Source organism: Lepidochelys kempii, chromosome 5 (genome assembly GCF_965140285.1).
Source record: "Lepidochelys kempii isolate rLepKem1 chromosome 5, rLepKem1.hap1, whole genome shotgun sequence".
NCBI lineage: Eukaryota > Metazoa > Chordata > Testudines > Cheloniidae > Lepidochelys > Lepidochelys kempii.
Window position 1 is genome coordinate 135,624,455 of NC_136384.1, and position 22,213 is coordinate 135,646,667.

Sequence of the window (22,213 nt, forward strand, 5' to 3'; positions counted from 1 at the left end):
CACTGCAAAAAAAAACCCCAAATCAAACAAACAAACAAACAAGAGCGAGTCCCCGTGTCTGCAGACCTGGGCTCATAGGGCTTATGCTACGGGTTTAAAACCAGCTGTGTAGATGCTCCTGTCCGATGAGGGGGTGGGTGTCAGAGCCCAAGCATGAACATCTATCTATACGGCTGTTTTAGATGCAGAGCACAAGCCCGGATTCGCTACCATGGATCTTGTTTTGCGGATTAGATGTACTCTGCAAGACCTGGGTAAATGATTCTGGCCTAGCGCTGCAACAAGCATGTTTGATACTTTTCTGCACTACTTCAGGAAGCTGTGCAGGACACCGAAAAGGGAAGAAGACGCGCACAACACGAGTTATTCTCTCCCTGCGGAGGCCTGAGGATGCACTGCATTTCCTGACTTTACCCTGCCTTTCCCTGACCTCCCAACTTGCAGCCATAAGGACTGGATTGAGCCTGGCTTCAGAGCTGGTCAATGCTGTACTCCGTAAGTGGGTGGAGGGGCCTCTGCTGACTGGCAGACAGCCCTGCTCGCCAAGGGGCCAGGAATGCTGTTCCCAGCTGGCTTTGTACCCCTTCGTAGGATCACCAGTGTGTTACTAATCGACTCTGTGGCTGGGTCCCATGTGCTTACAAGTCAATGGGTCTGAGGCCAGAAATCTACGCTGCAGGGAAACAGCCCCATAGCCGGAGCCCTGCAAGCCTCAGTCATTGGGCATGGGCCAGCCACGGAGTTTTAACTGCAGTGTTGCCAGACCTTGATAAGACTGAGTGCTATGCCTCTGTTTTCCCAGCAATGAGGTTGCATGTGTGAGTCAGCACCAGAGACACAAGCTGCATCTTCCAGCTCTGGGTCTCCAGGAAGTGCTCCCAGCCTCAGACCTTGTCTGATGCTCTTCCCTGGGACATGGGGTGCCACTGTGAGACCTCTGAAGGCCCTCCACACATTTCCCCAGAGCTCCGCCTAGGCTGTGGGCACTCTGGGCTTCTCATTTAACCCCTTCTGGCAGGAAAGCAAGACACACAGGCTTCATAGAGAATTTCTCAACCACATTCACTTTACCCTTAAAGCTTTCTAGAGTTACAAATCTTTGAAAACAGCCCACGTCCTGAGATGCCCCCTCCCCTAGTCCGATCTAACCTCTCCTGTGTATTCATGGCTCATCAGCGTTTCAGACTGGGCAGGATCCCTTCTGCATGTGGCGATGGCTCGTCCCCTACACATATAGCAGAACTCTGCTCTTGAACAGGGCCCCCCCGTCTTTGAGCCACATGCACTAGTCATGCTGGCCCCTTCCTAGCCCCCTGTGAGCTCCTGTGTAGAAAACCCATTGTTCCACAAGGCTGGACTAGTAGTTAAGAGACAACTGAAGTTCATGGCCCCAGATTGGGGTCTTGATGGCTTCTCAGCGATTGTCCCAAACACCCTTCTGGACAGGGCAGTTGTCTGGAATGCAGCAGTACAATGTGTAGAGGCTTGTGCAGTCAGCATGCCCAGCATTGCCACGTATAATACCAGATGGAATTTGCATTTTGACACAGGCACATCCCACTCTGCCACAGATGCTACCTCTGCAGCACCCGGTTGTATTAATTTAGATGGACTAAAGGGGCCTAGAGTTCACATGACACTGAAATGACCCAGCGTTAAACAAGGTTCTGGGTTTGGCGTACAGAGACCTCAGCTTGCTTAGCGGCATGGCACACACACCATAAACAACCCTTAGCTCTTTTTGAACGATACAGAAAAGAAGGAAAGCGTTAAAGCCTTTGGAATGTAAAGTATTAAATAAAGCTTCCATTTGAGCAACTGAAAAGAGGGTTTTAAAAGGAACTCCCCCACAGCCCCACATGGCAGTCTCTGAGATGGTATGATGGATGGTAATACGTATACTTTGGAAGGAAAAGAGAAGAAGTTAGCTGAGGAGGGCCGGAACTGCTGCTGTTGAAATCTGATTCAATTTTTTTACAAGACAAAAGATAAACACAGGAAAGGGGAGAGAAAAGAACTCCAAAGAGAGAAAGAAGATGCAGCTTGTGTCTCTGGTGCTGACTCACACATGCAACCTCATTGCTGGGAAAACACAGGCATAGCACTCAGTCTTATCAAGGTCTGGCAACACTGCAGTTAAAACTCCGTGGCTGGCCCATGCCCGATGACTGAGGCTTGCAGGGCTCCGGCTATGGGGCTGTTTCCCTGCAGCGTAGATTTCTGGCCTCAGAGCACAGCCCCTGCTCTGGGACCCTTCCAGCTTGCAGGGTCCTAGAGTCCAGGCTCCAACCTGAGCCCGGAAGTCTACAGTGCAAGGAAACGGCCCCACAGTCCAAATCAGCTGGCACGGGCCAGTTGCAGGTGTTTAATTGCAGTGTAGACATATCCTCCAAGTCCTGGCAAACTTGTACCAGCATCAGGCTGTTTAGGGGGTTGCTTTTAGCTGCCTCTTTGTGGTCACAGGCTCACAGCACTGTTGCAAACAGGCTTGGCTGGCTAAGGCAGACTTTTATTAGACAGAAGGAAAAAGAAGAGGGATAAAAAAGAAGAAATGAAGTGGGAAAGGAGGAGGGCACCTGGGGGAAGTGGAAGAGAAGAGGAGGTTTTGACAAAGTCTCACATCCCAGGTGGTAACTGGGATTTAGCCAGAGCTAGTGAAGGTGGGGATGTTATCTAGGTCCCTCTCTCTGGCCCGCTCAGGTCAGGAGATCTCTCAAGATCAGCTTGATGAAGACTCAGATATGTTACGGTAGAACCCAAGGTCACAGGAGAATACAGAAATAGTGGCCTTCATCCTCCTCCACTCATTTCCCCCTAACATTTATTTTTCTTTTGCTTCTTTTTAAAAAGGCCTGTAGAATGGGAGTGATGGATGGAACAGCGCATCCCCTCATTATTTTGTCGACCAGTGAGACCAACACATCAATTTTGGGCCACCGATTTCCGGTCCCACACTTGTTTTGTTTGTTTGCTGGGCATGATCAGGTGGCTTTTTTTGTTTGCACTCATTTAGTCTGTCTCCCTTTTGCACCTTTCCCCAATACCATTTGTTCTAGGTTACGGTGACAGTTTATGAACTAAGAAAAGGAGGACTTGTGGCACCTTAGAGACTAACCAATTTATTTGAGCATAAGCTTTCGTGAGCTACAGCTTGCATCCAATGAAGTGAGCTGTAGCTCACGAAAGCTTATGCTCAAATAAATTGGTTAGTCTCTAAGGTGCCACAAGTCCTCCTTTTCTTTTTGCAAATACAGACTAACACGGCTGTTACTCTGAAACCTGAGTTTATGAACTTTCACTTTGTCCGTCCGCCCCCACCCCCACCCCTGCTGAGTTACAATTAGAGTAAATTTGTAGGTCCAATTGTGACAATAACCCCCAGTCATGCCCCCAGAACCAGCCCGCTGGCGGTCATTATGAAAATAACAAAGCCTGTAACTTGCCAATCATCATCAAATTAGGACATTCTGGGATGAAAAAGAAGTCTGAAAACAGGAAAAGCCAAGGATTTAATCAATCAAGAGTCTCCTGTCTCTGGATACAGTATTTGGGACACTGCACAACCTCCATCTGTCTTTAACCATAAACTGGGCGTGCAGCCCAGAGAAACCAGCCATTCCCTCATAAAAACTGGCAAGAAGAACAAGTATATTGCAAAGCACTAGATATAGGAGATGGAAAACTTTTCCTTCCTTCCTCTGCTGTGGGTCACAGTCTGCAGTATTGTGTGAGGAATAGCTGGACCCTAGGAACCGACACTAACATTTTCACTTTCGCTTGCAAGTCTAAATATAGTTTGCATTGTTCAAAGAAAAGGAGGACTTGTGGCACCTTAGAGACGAACCAATTTGTTTGAGCATGAGCTTTCGTGAGCTACAGCTCTTTTCATCGGATGCAGCTCACAAAAGCTCATGCTCAAATAAATTGGTGAGTCTCTAAGGTGCCACAAGTCCTCCTCTTCTTTTTGCGAATACAGACTAACACGGCTGCTACTCTGAAACCTGTATTGTTCAAGACTCCTATTTTAACCAGATTACAGGGATATAATGACTTATACCAGGCTGCATGTTTTATCACTGACTGGGCTTGCTGACTGCCTGCTCCTAAAGCCTGTGATTTAAAATTAAAACATGTCCCATTAACAAAGCTACACACCGAACAGCAGGTGCCAGCTGAACTCACGCCTTTTCTCCCACTTAAATGACTAACTCTTCAGAGTTGTGGGCTATTAGCGATGGTGATGGTGAGTGGGGGAGGGAGACATATGAGTAAGGCGTAATGTGAAATATACCCTGAGGACAAAATTCTGTCTTGATTTACACCTGTGTAATTCCACGAAGAGGCACAAATCAGAGCAGAAACTGGTCCCAAGCGTCTTTGCGCTTATTGTTACACCCACTGCTGGTTTTCTCTGCCATTCCTACTTTTGCAATGACTACCTTTTACTCTTTTCTAACAGCTAACACACAGGGTGTGTCAGGAGTCATGGCAGCTCTGGGTTGCCTCTGCCTTTCTAACTTCCTCCTCCTAGTCTCACTCAGCCCCATATTCAGCCAGCAGGCCCACTCTGACCCTGCCATAAAGGGAACACGCTGCAATTTGTCGCTCTCCTTGTGCACAGGGGGAAGAGACAGGGGGGAACGGAGGCAATGTCCTGTTTGAAAGAAAAAGCAGCGTGCCAGTGAGCTAGAGGTGCCATTTAGTCGGTATTTTACCCAACAAAAGTGCCTTCTTAAACCCTTAAAACCATGGTTTCTGTTTTCACAGGCTGGAGAGCTGGTTTGCCCTAGACGTACTGCTCAGCACCAGCATGGCTACTGCCGGCCACTGGCTTTTGTCGCCGTTCCACCGGGGCTCCAACAACGGAAGCTCAGCCAGGACCCACTGGCAGGTTAGCCAGACACCAGAGCACCGACAACATCCCAGCTGCCCTCTAAACTGGAACCCAATTAGGCCTGGTCTGAACGACTGCGGCCAGAGCTGCCCTCAGAGAATGAGTCATCTGGCATTTCTTAGTCCCCAGTTCTGTAACGGAGCGCACCCACTTGCAGGCCCACTGAGCTCAGCGCGGCTCTGCCTGGCACACCAGTGTGTACAGAAACAACCCACTACAGTATCGGGGCCTTCCGCTGCAGGCTCTTCAGGCCATGGCCTGGGTTTTCAGCAGGTATTCGCATAGCGCCTAGCACTATCGGGCCCTGCTCCCCAGCTGGCCCCTCTCGGCACTAGTGCAGTAAAAAGCATGAACAACACCACTACATAACAGTATCCAGTCTGGCTGACTAGTTCATTGTACACATGCATGCCTTCAGTTCCACCACGGCTGCAGCACAAACAAACTCAAGGGCCTTGATGTTGTTTTTATTTATTTTAATTGCAAAGCCTAAAGATGAGTCACTGATCGTCTCTTGTGCAGCCACCACAAATCCCACACACGCATGACACAAAGCAGAAACTATGTCACAACTTGGCTCTCCTCCTGGATCTCAGCCTGGATTCCTCCAACGCACATGGCAGGGTTAGGACTTGTAATGAAATAATCTCTTTTCATCCTGATAACTTTATAACAGAAATGTACTGAAAGTAACAGTTTCTGATGGTGTAAAAATGACTGAATTCCTATCAGCTGATTTACCATGTGGAACAAACAGCTCCTAAGCGCAACTTATCAGCACTAACCTAGAACAATCGCCATTTCTAAACCCAGTTTGGAAGGCAGGTGTAGCCAGAGATAGGAACATTTTAGAGCAAGGGGCCATGGTGCCAACACAACTTCCTCACTACATTATAAACACAGTAAAGTCACATTTTTGGACACAAGGAATTTTCACCTCCTGGTCAACGTAAAAAAACAAGTAACTTTGGCAAATGAGGACTTCCATTGTGCCAGCCATAAATCACCAGAATGCCCAAAGCAAAGTAGGCAGAGATCTTCTAATGTGCGTAATTGTATTAAAGGGCTTTTCATTTATTTATTTTAATCAACGGCTTACGTCGTGGATAGATCGGTAGCATATAAAAGAATAACCTACATTAGGGACTTCTGGCCCCAAAAGACAAAGTGTCTATTTTATGATGAGTTATCCTAACACAGACTATTCTCCCCAAGGATCTTATCACCCCCTCTGCCCCCTTTCTCTTGAGGGGTGTGGGGAAGGACAAACTCATAATAATCTCACCAAACCATCCAAACACAAGAGTCCTAGAAGGAGAGGAGACAGCAGGGTGGATAAAAATCAAAGATTAAAAAAAAATGTTGGAATTTTTAATTTAAATCGGATTTTTTTGATAAAATGCTTTTGGAGGAAAAAACTTCTCTAAAGATAGTTTTAATTAAGATACATTAGAGCTCAAAGATATCTCATCATGGAATAGGGATTATAAATTCTAATTCTATAGTATGAGACAATATATTCATGTAACGTTTAAGAAAAGTTTTGTAAATGAGTTCAACAGTTCATGGATTAGGGACCCAATCTTATGGGGTTCCAGGGGCTTCTGTATAGATTATTTAGGTTAATCTTCCTATCTACCCAATAGGACTCAGTGCTCAGTCCAGAAGATACCATCAGAGATGCTTAATTTCACAGTTCTCAAACTGTGGATTTGTGTCTCCAGAGATAACATGCTTTTTAACAGCAAAAATGTTTTTAAATATATCAATTAATAATATATAGAGGTGAGAAACAACAGACCTCAACCCTATTGTCCCTCTGCAAATTTGTGTACACAAAGTCAATCCCTTACCTCTCTCTGAAAGTGTAGTTTCAAAAGGTTCAATGAATAGAAGATTGTAGTGGGCGGAATAGATCTGGACAAGGAGAAGAAGTCTGGAGATAAATGTGAGAAGGGAGGGACAGGCAGTAGAAACAAAAGTGAAACTGTTTGAGCAGCATATTCCAGAAGTCTTGAGGTCTTTGTGAGTGTAGCCTTCATTGATCGGAGATCTACCATACCATTCTCTCACTAGAAAGGAAAACCTATAATGGCAGCGGGCCGTAAACGAGACCCAGTTTGGGAATATTTTAATGAAGTTCCCCTACCGGTGGGTAACACAGGCATGCGTGCAAAATGCAAACAGTGCAACAAAGAAACGCAAAAGGCCTCGTTGCCCAAATGAAACAACATCATGAGAAGTGTTCCTTCTCAGGAGGAAGCTGCATTGAAGATGATGAAAGGAACATGTCTGAACATGCAGGATCTTCAAGTCGGTAAACTTTTTTATTTCATACTTCTTTCTTAAGGACTGCCTGTCTTCCTTCCGGACTATTCTTGAATTCTCATGTTTGACCAAAAAATATAGTTGTTACTCTATGGTACTGTCATTTCAGATGCAGCTGTGATAAAAAATAAACAGGTGAAATCGTCAGATCTTCCTTTTACAATTTCACCTTTAAAACACTGCTGAGTGTCAGTGAATGCAATGAGTAATACTAAATGAGCAGTATGGTAATAATAATTAACTGCATTAACTTATTTTGTTTAGGAGAATCCATCCTCAACATACAGGATTCTGAAGACTATCCACCTTCAAGATCACCATCATTTTCTATAGTTTCAGAGTTATCTGCCAATGACAGTGTTTCAGTGACATCATGTATGTCACGTAGCCACAGTGCATCACCTGTAGCAGAAAGAAAACAAAATCTCCATCATCTAGAAACAACCATAGATAAGTTTGTGATAAGAACCAGCAGATTACGAAAAGAGGTAATTGATGAAAAAATTGCCCGGTTTGTTTATGCAACAAACTCTCCTTTCCATATGATTGAGAACCCACACTTCATTAACATGGTTCAGTCATTAACACCAGGATACAGTCCACCCAACGGAGCAGATGTCGCAGGCAAATCGCTGGATAAAGTGTATGAAAGAGAAATTGAGCAGTGTGCAAAAGGTCTTGAGGGTAAAATTGTTAACCTGAGTCTTGATGGGTTGAGCAATGTCCACAATGATCCTGTTATATGTGGTTGTGTGACAACAGAAGAAGGAAATGTCTTCCTTACAGAAACAATTGCTATAACAGGAAATGCACACACAGCAGAATATGGACAAGAAGTAGCAGTAAAAGCTATAACAAACTGTGAAAAAAAAATTCAAATGTCTAGTACGCAGCTTGGTCACAAACAATGCTGCACATGTATCCAAGATGAGAGGAAATTATTTAGAAGAGAGTCCCAAGCTAACAACATACGGTTGCATTGCTCATTTGATGTACCTCCTAGCCAAAGACTTCAGTGTTCCAGAAATAAAGGCTAATGTTGTTGAAATTGCAAAATACATCCGTAACAATCACTTTGCAGCAGCAGCTGCTCTGAAAAAAGTGGAAGGAACCAAGCTAACTCTCCCACAAGACGTGCGATGGAACTCAGTAGTGGACTGTTCTGAACATTATATCAAGAACTGGCCTAATCGGATGACAGTTTGTGAACAAAAGCGTGAAAAAACAGATGGCCCTGTCACAGCCAAAGTGCTCAACATTGGGCTTAAGAGAAATGTTGAACACACGCTAAGTACCCTGAAGCCTATTTCTGTAGCCTCGAACAAAATGCAGGGAAATCGCTGGTTTATTGCTGATGCTGTTGAAATCTGCAAGGAACCGAGTGAGATCTTAAAAAGAGAAATCTGCAATGACAGAGTTAAATTACAAGCATTAAAAAACGAATGGGACATGCACTATCTCCAGTTCATTTTCTTGCAAATGAACATCATTACTCAATACTCGGTACCAGGGTCAAACCTTAACTGCTGAAGAAGGGAGTTGGCTATGACATGGACACCCAGCAACCATCCCTCCATAATGCCAACTGTCATAAACATCAGAGCTAAGGGTGAACCATTCAAGAAATATATGTGAACTGGTGGAAGTCACTTAAGCACTTGGATGCAGAGACTGTTGAAGTGATGATCTCACTTTTAACAGCAATAGCTTCTGCTCCTGGTGTAGAAAAAATATTTTCTTCCTTTGTACTAATTCATTCCAAATTGAGAAATCATTTGGGACCTGAAAAAACAGGAAAGCTTGTTTTCCTTTTCCAGATTATGAACAAACAGGAAAATGAAGGTGAAGATGACTGAGTTAGCTGCAGAAGCCAACATTTTAAGTTTCTCGTGTAGATCTGGCTGACAGAGTCTATTTCATTTTTTTTTTTTAAATATTTCATGTAACTATTTTAGTTCAAAGCAATTTTAACAAAAACAAACCTGATTTTAAAAAACTTGAATGTTTAACTAAATTCAAAAATTCATATGCTTGTTTTGTTAAAATATTATATGTTTGCCGTTGAAGAAAAAAATCCAGAATATATAACATTGTTGTTTTAGTTAAATAAAACAATTTAAATGTCTGTCTGGTGATGTTCTCCTCCTAATACAGCATGGCAAGAAAATCCTCCAAATATGAATGATTAACCTGTTGAATTGGAGATCACTCACCTCCCAATGACTTCACAAATATCTGCTTCAATTACTTTTGGTAAATGAAATAACCAAACAATCATTCGTTTTCTGATATAGCTGTAAAACTAAGCTGAAAAGTTTCAAAATAAATCACTTTAAAAATGTATAGTGTGTACCTTCTAAAAATAAAACCTAACATCTCTGAGTTCTGAAGAATATGCATTAAGGTTGTCACCACCAACAAGAAAACACTTTAATGTAGAAATCCATGATTAAATCGAGTCTTCCTGACTAGTGATTTAAATCATGATTTAAATCAAATCCACCCTGGCAGAGAGCAATTTGTTTTTCCTGATTATTGCAAATGGCTATATTGGATCGAGGTCTGGTCGCGCTTATGCTGATGTGCTTATCTCTCAGTTATAGTGACCAAACTTTGCAAATTTGTAGTGATACTCAGCTGCACAGTGAAAGCTTTCCCTAATCCTTGCTTGCCAAATTTAGGTCAGTGATTCTCGCATGCAGCCACCAGGGTCTTTTTTTGTGGCCACAGCCTCCTGGGAAGTGATGCGGGGGGGGGGGGGGGGGAGGGGGGCAAAGCAGTGGGCTCTCCCCCAGGGTTGCCGGGGGTGGGGGTTGTACCCTGCTCCCCGCCAACCCAAAAGCTGGAGGAGCAGGCAGCTGGTGAAGTTCCCCACTTTCCTGGGGACGGTGGGGCTCAGGCTTTAGGCTTCAGCCATGACATGTGGGAGGAAGGGAGGCTCTGGCCACAGGGCTTCAGGCTCTGACCCTGGTCCCTGGCTGTGTGGCTTCCGGCTCTGGCCCCAGACTCACACACACAAAGCATCACCCCCGACCCCCACTGCCTCTTCCAGCCCCCAGCTTTGGTCATGTGGTGGTGGTGGGCTCCAGTCACCAGCTGCAGGCCTTCGGGCTCTGGACCTGGTCCCCAGCTGCATGGCGGTGGGCTCTGCCCCAGGTTAACACCTCTCTCCCCAATATCGCCCTTGCCCCTCCCCCCAACTCCCTTGGCCACTCACCACCCACCCACCCACCCACCCACCGCCCCTGACTCCCATTGCCTCCCTTCCCACCTCCCCATAAGGTCTTAATTTGTCCCTAGGCTTGTGTAAGTCTATTGTGAAAAGTAATATTAACAAATATCACTTTTCACAACAACAGACGTACTAGTTAGCAAGTCTAAAAAAAAAAAAAAGGCAGAAGAAAAAACAAAAAAGACAAGAACATCCAAAGCACCTTATTTGTGTTCCTATTCTGTTTCAGTCCAGTAAAGAATTTTTTATTATTGAATCTGCAAAAAAACCAAAAAACCCTACATAAATAAATCAGAATGATTTGGACCTGCATATGTGCATATTTATTTGTTTTTCCTAAAGTTAATTAAGTATTTCAGGAAAAACTGTCATTGCAAGAGCAGGTGGTCGTGTTTGGAGGCCACCAGAACATTTGTTTAGAAACCCTGACTTCAGCTATGTTTAGACAGTGCCCCAGCAGGGGCTACAGGGGGTTTGAATTGCACAGCGTACCCAAGAGTGGCTCTCTTAGGGGAGACCATGCTGCATTGGCACAGCTGCACCGCTTCAGTGAAGATACGTCTACACTGATGGGAGGGCATCTCCCATCCAGGTACTCCACCTCCACGAGAGGCAGTAGCTATATCAACGGGAGATGCCCTCCCTCGACATAGAGCCGTCTACACTGGGGATTAGGTCAGTACAACTGTATAGACCAAGCCTAAGGTTATGTTCACACAAGGATCCCGCCCCCCTGCAATTCACACATGGTAGTCCATGCTGCAGCAAAGTGTAAACATGGCCTAAGTTTGACAAGCAAGAAGTAGGGAAAGCTTTTCACCCTGGCCTCCCTCCTCCAAATACCACAGAACAATGGCTAATTGCTACCAAGTGACCAATATTAGTTGAAACAATAGTAAAGAATAAAATTGTCAGACACATAGAAGAACATAAATTGTTGCACAAAAGTCAACATGGTTTCTGTAAAGGGAGATCATGTCTTACTAATCTATTAGAGTTCTTTGAGGGGGTCAACAAACATGTGGACAAGGAGGATCCAGTGGACATAGTGTACTTAGATTTCTAGAAAACCTTTCACAAGGTCCCTCACCAAAGGCTCTTACATAAATTAAGTTGTCATGGGATAACAGGGAAGATCCTTTTATGGATTGAGAACCGGTTAAAAGACAGGGAACAAAGGGTAAATTTTCAGAATGGAGAGGGGTAACTAGTGGTGTTGCCCAATCATAGAATATCAGGGTTGGAAGAGACCTCAGGAGGTCATCTAGTCCAACCCCCTGCTCAAAGCAGGACCAATCCCCAATTAAATCATCCCAGCCAGGGCTTTGTCAAGCCTGACCTTAAAAACTTCTAAGGAAGGAGATTCTACCACCTCCCTAGGTAACGCATTCCAGTGTTTCACCACCCTCTTAGTGAAAAAGTTTTTCCTAATATCCAACCGAAACCTCCCCCACTGCAACTTGAGACCATTACTCCTTGTCCTGTCCTCTTCTACCACTGAGAATAGTCTAGAACCATCCTCTCTGGAACCACCTCTCAGGTAGTTGAAAGCAGCTATCAAATCCCCCCTCATTCTTCTCTTCTGCAGACTAAACAATCCCAGTTCCCTCAGCCTCTCCTCATAAGTCACGTGATCCAGACCCCTAATCATTTTTGTTGCCCTCCGCTGATGCTTTCCAGTTTTTCCACATTCTTCTTGTAGTGTGGGGCCCAAAGCTGGACACAGTACTCCAGATGAGGCCTCACCAATGTCGAATAGAGGGGAACGATCACGTCCCTCGATCTGCTCGCTATGCCCCTACTTATACATCCCAAAATGCCATTGGCTTTCTTGGCAACAAGGGCACACTGCTGACTCATATCCACCATGCCCAAGGGTCAGTCCTAGGACCAATCCTATTCAACTTATTCATAAATGATCTGGAGAAGGGGGTAAACAGTGAGGTGGCAAAGTTTGCAGATGATACTAAACTGCTCAAGATAGTTAAGACCAAAGCAGACTGTGAAGAACTTCAAAAAGATCTCACAAAACTAAGTGATTGGGCAACAAAATGGCAAATTTCTGAGTAGCAGCCATGTTAGTCTGTGGCAAATGAAATTTAATGTGGATAAATGTAAAGTAATGCACATTGGAAAAAATAACCCTAACTATACATACAATATGATGAGGGCTAATTTAGCTACAACTAATCAGGAGAAAGATCTTGGAGTCATCGTGGATAGTTCTCTGAAGACGTCCATGCAGTGTGCAGTGGCAGTCAAAAAAGCAAACGGGATGTTAGGAATCATTTAAAAAGGGACAGAGAATAAAACGGAGAATATCTTATTGCCCTTATATAAATCCATGGTACGCACGCATCTTGAATACTGTGTACAGATGTGGTTCCCTCATCTCAAAAAACATATACTGGCATTAGAAAAGGTTCAGAAAAGAGCAACTAAAATGATGAGGGGTTTGGAACGGGTCCCCTATGAGGAGAGATTAAAGAGGCCAGGATTTTTAGCTTGGAAAAGAAGAGACTCGGGGGGATATGATAGAGGTCTATAAAATCATGAGTCGTGTGGAGAAAGTGAATAAGAAAAAGTTATTTACTTGTTCCCATAATATAAGAACTAGGGGCCACCAAATGAAATTAATGGGTAGCAGGTTTAAAAGAAATAAAAGGAAGTTCTTTGTCACTCAGCGCACAGTCCACCTGTGGAACTCCTTGCCTGAGGAGGTTGTGAAGGCTAGGACTATAACAGGGTTTAAAAGAGAACTGGATAAATTCATGGAGGTTAAGTCCATTAACGGCTATTAGCCAGGATGGGTAAGGAATGGTGTCCCTAGCCTCTGTTTGTCAGAGGGTGGAGATGGATGGCAGGAGAGAGATCACTTGATCATTACCTGTTAGGTTCACTCCCTCTGGGGCACCTGGCATTGCCCACTGTTGGTAGACAGGATACGGGGCTGGATGGACCTTTGGTCTGACCTAGTCTGGCCTTTCTTATGTTCTTAATATTTAAACAGGTAGGAAGAATTCCAGCCACCCATGAGCCACCAGGATCTTTGGTCTCTGTCCCTGGCTACACTACAGCCTTTAGAGCGGTGGTTCTCAAACTTTTGTACTGGTGACCTCTTTCACATGGCACGCCTCTGAGTGCGACACCCCCCCCCTATAAATTAAAAACACTTTTTTATACATTAAACACCATTATAAATGCTGGAGGCAAAGCGGGGTTTGGGGTGGAGGCTGACAACTTGCGACCCCCCATGTAATAACCTCGTGACCCCCAAGGGGTCCCAACCCCCAGTTTGAGAACCCCTGTAGTAAATAACAGTTTAAAAACATGCAGCCACAGGCCATTGTACATCAGTATTGCACACACTTCAGCTTAAAACTGTGAAGCTGTAGCACGGATAACCCGTACGTCACAACCAGGCAAGTCTTTCCAGGTAATCCCACAATTCACATCACACACCCTACCGCCCCGCCACACTGTATATATACAAAGTGGCTACTTCCTAAGAGGGAAGCAAGCAGATTTAGTAAGTTGCAATGAATATGGAGTACAAACTAGTATTTTTAAAAAGTGGACTAAAATGGCTGACAATTCAGCTTCCTGGTTCAGGCAGGGAAAAGAGTGCAACGAATCATGAGGTACTCTCTTTCCTGTCTCAGGATTTGACGCATTTGACCTGCTCCTTCGAGGGGCAATGGAAAGCTCTGATAGTCATACTAGGTTAAAATGCTTAGCTATGTAGTTCAAATAGTGTAAAGTTAAGCCATTTTCCAGAAGGATTCTGATTTGTGCTTTTTGTGGTGACAGGACTTCAGCACAGTACTGGCCACACAACTGGTTTCTATAATGATGAAGAGAAAGTGAAAGACCTGCAACAAAAAACAAAACAAAGCACTGAACACAGTTCCTTTTAGTGACCTCAAAACCACCTCCAAACCAGTCATTTGTTATGCAGATGTGTTGATCCATAAACAGCCTCTCACTTAGCAGTAAGTGGTCAGCTCAGAACTTCCCTGAGAGTTGCATATGTTGAAAACCACATGAAGCTTCTCAAAAGCATTTTAAAAAATCTCTGGTTAAAAAGAGCCCTTATGTAAACATAACGCACTAGTAACAGGCCAGGTTCTCTTTCTAATCTTCTCATCCCAAATGCCTATGGTTACCCAGTAGTAATACATAATCATCTAAAAGGCACTACAAGGTCAACGTATCAAGCTTCATTATTTAAGTTTCAAATAGTATCTGGCCTCTAGCAGCAGCTGTTAACAAATAACAAGTTGCCAGAAACCCAAGGATAGCAGAGAGAATTCAAATTTGTCTTATCTTACACTAACATGCAAAGTAACGGAGATGTACAGCTGTCCCCGAACAACGGGATGTATTAGAACATCACTGGGCCACAATCCTGCAAACCTATAGATACACAAACAACTTTATGGCAGATTAACCAGTATTAGAAGTCAGAGTAGGGTGATCAGACGTCAAGATCTTAGGTGCTTATATAGGCACCTATTCTTCCCCCATCCTTCCGTCTTGGTTTTTCACACTTGCTATCTGGTCACCCTAAGTCAGAGGCACACTAATACTGCCTCACAAGTGTGACTCTGTTCATTCTGATCATTAAAAAGAAAAGGAGGACTTGTGGCACCTTAGAGACTAACCAATTTATTAGAGCATAAGCTTTCGTGAGCTACAGCTCACTTCATCAGATGCATATCGTGGAAACTGCAGCAGACTTTATATATACACAGAGAATATGAACCAATACCTCCTCCCACCCCACTGTCCTGCTGGTAATAGCTTATCTAAAGTGATCATCAGGTGGGCCATTTCCAGCACAAATCCAGGTTTTCTCACCCTCCACCCCCCCACACAAATTCACTCTCCTGCTGGTGATAGCCCATCCAAAGTGACAACTCTTTACACAATGTGCATGACAATCAAGTTGGGCCATTTCCTGCACAAATCCAGGTTTTCTCACATCCCCCCCACCCCCATACACACACAGACTCACTCTCCTGCTGGTAATAGCTCATCCAAACTGACCACTCTTCAAGTTTAAATCCAAGTTAAACCAGAACATCTGGGGGGGGGGGGGGTAGGAAAAAACAAGAGGAAACAGGCTACCTTGCATAATGACTTAGCCACTCCAAGTCTCTATTTAAGCCTAAATTAATAGTATCCAATTTGCAAATGAATTCCAATTCAGCAGTTTCTCGCTGGAGTCTGGATTTGAAGTTTTTTTGTTTTAAGATAGCGACCTTCATGTCTGTGATTGCGTGACCAGAGAGATTGAAGTGTTCTCCGACTGGTTTATGAATGTTATAATTCTTGACATCTGATTTGTGTCCATTTATTCTTTTACGTAGAGACTGTCCAGTTTGACCAATGTACATGGCAGAGGGGCATTGCTGGCACATGATGGCATATATCACATTGGTGGATGTGCAGGTGAACGAGCCTCTGATAGCGTGGCTGATGTTATTAGGCCCTGTGATGGTGTCCCCTGAATAGATATGTGGGCACAATTGGCAACGGGCTTTGTTGCAAGGATAAGTTCCTGGGTTAGTGGTTCTGTTGTGTGGTATGTGGTTGTTGGTGAGTATTTGCTTCAGGTTGCGGGGCTGTCTGTAGGCAAGGACTGGCCTGTCTCCCAAGATTTGTGAGAGTGTTGGGTCATCCTTTAGGATAGGTTGTAGATCCTTAATAATGCATTTGCTCAAGAAACTTCCTGAAAAAGCACAAGATCAAATCCACACAGACACACCCCGGAACCCCGACCTGGGATATTCTATCTACTACCCAAGATCCATAAACCTGGAAATCCTGGATGCCCCATCATCTCAGGCATTGGCACCCTGACAGCAGGATTGTCTGGCTATGTAGACTCCCTCCTCAGGCCCTACGCTACCAGCACTCCCAGCTACCTTCGAGACACCACTGACTTCCTGAGGAAACTTCAATCCATCGGTGATCTTCCTGATAACACCATCCTGGCCACTATGGATGTAGAAGCCCTCTACACCAACATTCCACACAAAGATGGACTACAAGCCGTCAAGAACACTATCCCCGATAATGTCACGGCTAACCTGGTGGCTGAACTTTGTGACTTTCTCCTTACCCATAACTATTTCACATTTGGGGACAATGTATACCTTCAGATCAGCGGCACTGCTATGGGTACCCGCATGGCCCCACAGTATGCCAACATTTTTATGGCTGATTTAGAACAACGCTTCCTCAGCTCTCGTCCCCTAAAGCCCCTACTCTACTTGCGCTATATTGATGACATCTTCATCATCTGGACCCATGGAAAAGAAGCCCTTGAGGAATTCCACCATGATTTCAACAATTTCCATCCCACCACCAACCTCAGCCTGGTCCAGTCCACACAAGAGATCCACTTCCTGGACACTACAGTGCTAATAAACAATGGTCACATAAACACCACCCTATACCGGAAACCTACTGACCGCTATTCCTGCCTACATGCCTCCAGCTTTCACCCTGACCACACCACACGATCCATCATCTACAGCCAAGCTCTGCGATACAACCGCATTTGCTCCAACCCCTCAGACAGAGACAAACACCTACAAGATCTCTGTCAAGCTTTCTTACAACTACAGTACCCACCTGCAGAAGTAAAGAAACAGATTGATAGAGCCAGAAGAGTTCCCAGAAGTTACCTACTACAGGACAGGCCTAACAAAGAAAATAACAGAACGCCACTAGCCATCACCTTCAGCCCCCAACTAAAACCCCTCCAACGCATTATTAAGGATCTACAACCTATCCTAAAGGATGACCCAACACTCTCACAAATCTTGGGAGACAGGCCAGTCCTTGCCTACAGACAGCCCCGCAACCTGAAGCAAATACTCACCAACAACCACATACCACACAACAGAACCACTAACCCAGGAACTTATCCTTGCAACAAAGCCCGTTGCCAATTGTGCCCACATATCTATTCAGGGGACACCATCACAGGGCCTAATAACATCAGCCACGCTATCAGAGGCTCGTTCACCTGCACATCCACCAATGTGATATATGCCATCATGTGCCAGCAATGCCCCTCTGCCATGTACATTGGTCAAACTGGACAGTCTCTACGTAAAAGAATAAATGGACACAAATCAGATGTCAAGAATTATAACATTCATAAACCAGTCGGAGAACACTTCAATCTCTCTGGTCACGCAATCACAGACATGAAGGTCGCTATCTTAAAACAAAAAAACTTCAAATCCAGACTCCAGCGAGAAACTGCTGAATTGGAATTCATTTGCAAATTGGATACTATTAATTTAGGCTTAAATAGAGACTTGGAGTGGCTAAGTCATTATGCAAGGTAGCCTGTTTCCTCTTGTTTTTTCCTACCCCCCCCCCCCAGATGTTCTGGTTTAACTTGGATTTAAACTTGAAGAGTGGTCAGTTTGGATGAGCTATTACCAGCAGGAGAGTGAGTCTGTGTGTGTATGGGGGTGGGGGGGGATGTGAGAAAACCTGGATTTGTGCAGGAAATGGGCCCAACTTGATTGTCATGCACATTGTGTAAAGAGTTGTCACTTTGGATGGGCTATCACCAGCAGGAGAGTGAATTTGTGTGGGGGGGGTGGAGGGTGAGAAAACCTGGATTTGTGCTGGAAATGGCCCACCTGATGATCACTTTAGATAAGCTATTACCAGCAGGACAGTGGGGTGGGAGGAGGTATTGGTTCATATTCTCTGTGTATATATAAAGTCTGCTGCAGTTTCCACGATATGCATCCGATGAAGTGAGCTGTAGCTCACGAAAGCTCATGCTCTAATAAATTGGTTAGTCTCTAAGGTGCCACAAGTACTCCTTTTCTTTTTGCGAACACAGACTAACACGGCTGTTACTCTGAATTCTGATCATTGTTGCCTGAATGTATTTATTTATGATAGCACGTCATAACATGTATTTGTAGAATTCCATGCTGCCCACAATGCGGTAAATGCTGTCCAAACAAATACACCAATTATAGAAGTTCCAAAGTCATAGTCATACAAGAACTATTTAATCTTTGCTGAGAAGCTGGGTGAGAACACTGTTTTTTTGGTGAAAACTATCAGGTTTTTAATGGATTAGTACAGTGGTTCCCAAACTTATTCCACCGCTTGTGCAGGGAAAGCCCCTGGCGGGCCGGGCCGGTTTGTTTACCTGCCCAGTCCCGCAGGTTCAGCCGATCGCGGCTCCCAGGGGCCGCAGTTCGCTGCTCCAGGCCAATGGGAGCTGCTGGAAGCGGCGGCCAGTATGTCCCTCGGCCCGCGCCGCTTCCCGCAGCTCCCTCTGGCCTGGAGCAGCGAATCGCGGCCACTGGGAGCCGCGATTGGCCGAAACTGCGGATGCGGCAGGTAAACAAACCGGCCCGGCCTGCCAGGGGCTTTTCCCTGCACAAGCGGCGGAACAAGTTTGGGAACCGCTGGAATAGTAGATAGAGAATTAGCTAGAATCTACTGAAACTGGTGAAAGGGAACAATCAAGAAATAACACTCTTTTGGAAAACAAACAAACAAGCCACCACGTTCCCCCCCACCCCACCCAAGTCCCCAAACAAAAAACCACAACAGTCCTAAGAATTGTGGCTCTGTAATAGGAAACTGAATAGTAACCCTAGCAGTGTGATGGTGAAACACTAAGTACAAGACTAAGTAAAATATTTATAAGTCTGAGAGGAAAAAATACTCTATTTTTAAAGTCTCTCTCTCTCTCACCAGCATCTCATTAAGACTACCATGAAGAATCCTGGTAACGTATGTATAAATATAAGTCATTCATAATTTTTTTAAATTGCTCTCTTCTCAGCAGCACACAATTGTTACTGAAAGAGTATTTGGAGCCAATGACTTCTCTAATGTGTAAATAATACTTTTTCTAAAATTATTCTATTTTTGTAGTTTTCAATAAAATGCCATCTTGAAAAACAGACATGCTTTTCAGCAGCCTTCTAAATGTTACTATTAAGGATCTGTTTATCCTATAAACACAGCCATATCAGGGGTCCTGTTCTGACTACAAAGGGCCCCAACTTCCAGGACAGTGGGTAAGACCCTGTCTACACTACAGGTTAGAATGGTGTAAGCAGGTCAGGGGTATAACCCTGTCAGAGCCAGGTCGCCCGACAGTTGTTTCAGTAGCATAGACAGCTCTTAATCAGAAGGTAAAGAACCAAGAAATGGGTCACGCAAAGCAGGGAAACAATTTTTAGTTCTCCTCAGCACCACCCATAACTTCCTATTATTTGAAAATTAAATAAGCAAGGTAGCATTTAATATGAAATTAGACTAGCCCTAGTAATCTATATTCTGATATGCTGCCTTTCTGCAGTGAGATGAAAGAAACACGATCTCCACTGTGGGTAAACAGCTTTCAATGAGTTTAGGTAATTGAAGCAAGCTAAAATGGTCACAACTAAACTTCAGGGAAGACACAGTGGGAACAGGCTCTGGAAGGAACATTTGGGAATAGGCTGCAGCCACTCAGACAAGCTGGGCTCAGGATGGCGCCCAGGACCCAGGGCTTTGTTTCGAGCAGTTCACTTTGGTTTGGGTGGAACAGTGAAAGGCCTAACACGGTTATCTATTCCTTTGCATACATGTTCATGAGCCCTATTTTAAGGAGTTTTTCCAACATAAGCTCGATATGGATTCATATATTTGTCTCACTGTGCGCTACTGACATTAGTAAATATTTAACGCAAGCTAGGCTCACTTTAGCCTCTGGGATGTTACATTTTAAACGCAGACCGAGGACTGGAGAAGGCGATCTGATGCTCCCCGATTCGGTTTTTGCGTGGCCGCACTGGAGTGGTGGATGGGGTATTACGGGAGATAAACAGGACAAGCTGTACCATGGGCAATTTCAGAGAACAGAGGCAATAAATGTGGCTCTCAGCGGGTGAAAAAACGCGTGTAGACCTCCTGGAACAGGCCATGGGCCGTCTCTCCCGCTGGGCGCCCGGGACAAGGGGGGCTTTAGGGAGTTTGCTGAACTTCGCCCGGCTCTGCCTGCATGTATAAAAGGGGAACTCCGGCAAGACGGGGTCTGGAGCGGAGACCGGAATGGGGGGGAAGCGGCGCGCTGGGTGATCAGACTAATTCCAAAGCAGATTTCGCCCACGTTTCCCCGCTTCCGAAGACAAAAGGGCTCACGACCCTCGCGCTCCCTGCAACGGGCACGGCAGCTGGCGGCCAGGGTCGCCGCGCACTTTGCTGCCCCCGGCCAGCGCCCTCGCGTTACCCAGGCGGGCCGGGCTGCCGGCGCTACAGATCCCGGGGCGCGCCGGGCGGGCGCGGGGGCAGCCGCTCCCTTGGGACCGGCGGCGGAGACGGGCGAGGCCAGCGAGCGGCGCACGCAGGGGGCGCACGCAGGGCCCCGGGGGGCGCTTACCCAGCAGCGGGGACGGGTCGGGGCAGTCCGGCGGCGGCGGCCCGGGCTGGGCGCGGGAGCGGTTGGCCGGCCCGGGGCTGCGCGGCGGCGGCCCGGGGCTGCGCGCCGGCGGCTCGGGGCTGCGCGGCGGGCGCAGGGCGCTGCTGCCCGCCAGGTAGTAGAGCAGCGTGGCCGAGAGGTGCAGGGCGCAGAAGACGACGAGCAGGCGGCAGGCCCGCTGCAGCGAGGTGCCGGGCAGGGCCGCGCCGCCCTGCGCCTCCTTCATCCCGGCGCGCTCAGCCGCGCGGGCGCATCCCCGGCTCTGCGCTGCGCTGCGCTGCGCTCCGGCCCGCCTCCCGCGAGTCCCGCTGCTGGGGCCTGCCGGGCCGGGCTCCGCCCCTGCGGCGGAGGAAGGGGCTGGGCTGGGGCGGAGCGGAGCGGAGCGAGCCGAGCGGCGGGCCGGGCTGCCCTGGGCGCCTGGCCCCCGCCTGGCCCGGGGGCGGCCGCAGCCCCCAGTGGGAGCTCGGCCCTGGGACCCAGCGCGCCCCGATGCGGAGGGGCTGGGTGGGGTGCCCGTGGCCCGGTCTCGGGAGGAGCCTTCCCCGCTTGCTCGGCCCCTACTGTCCACCCCGCCCGGGGGGAGGGTTGCAATGGTGCTGGCGGCGATGGGGGGCTGGAACCGGGTGTGACCTCTCCGGGGGGCTGCTGCCGTGTCCGGGGGGGCAGGGGCTAGGCAGTGGCAGAGGTGAAGGCGGGACCTAACCTGAGCAGGCTTGAGGAGATGGTGACAGGCAGGGCATGACCTCCAGGGCTTCTGGGGGCCTGTGCCACCCCTGGCCTCCAGGCGAGAGGCTGGGGGTCAGGAGCGCACTGAGGATGTGGCCAGTGGCAGAGGAGAGGGTCGGAGGTGGAGCTGTGTTTGCCCCTGGCCCCAGCGGTGCACTGTTCCCTCTGAGGCCTGCTCCGCGCTGGAAAACTAGTTTGGCTCAGCTCGGCCCCGGGGTGTGAAAAACCCACCCCCCGAGCAGCACAGTTAAACTGACCCAAGCCCCCGTGTAGGCAGCGCTGGGGTGACGGACGGATTCTTCCATCAACCCGGCTGCCGCTCCCTGGGGAGGAGGGTTCCCCAGGCCAGCGGGGCCCCCTCCCCCCCACGCCGGTGGTGCCCGCACTGAAGCACTATGGTCCTGCAGCATCTGCAGGGCAGCCCAGTCTGAGACACGGAGGTGGAGCCACCAATTAGGGCATCCACATACAGGTACGGCGGGAAGCTGGCAACAGGGGCATTTGGTAGTTACAGTGAAAAGCAGAGAGCTGGGGGCTGGGCGGGGGAAGGCGGGAAGTAGAAGTGGAG

The 22,213-nt window shown here is 46.9% G+C and overlaps 1 protein-coding gene across 3 annotated transcripts in view; it reads right to left on the minus strand.

Moving 5' to 3' along the window:
- B4GALT1 (beta-1,4-galactosyltransferase 1) overlaps window positions 1-21,253 on the minus strand; it is a 64,895-nt gene extending 43,642 nt beyond the window's left edge. For 2 of the 3 annotated variants that reach the window (XR_012159188.2, XM_073346034.2), the window contains exon 1: window positions 20,881-21,252. Coding sequence is in view for 2 of the 3 variants with exons in the window: in XM_073346034.2 (XP_073202135.1) it covers window positions 20,881-21,145 (265 nt within the window). In the remaining variant the exon portion in view is untranslated. Of the gene's footprint in view, window positions 1-20,880 lie in introns of all 3 variants that reach the window. The other variant, XM_073346035.2, reaches the window with a different exon arrangement.
- Window positions 21,254-22,213: the final 960 nt, after the last annotated feature.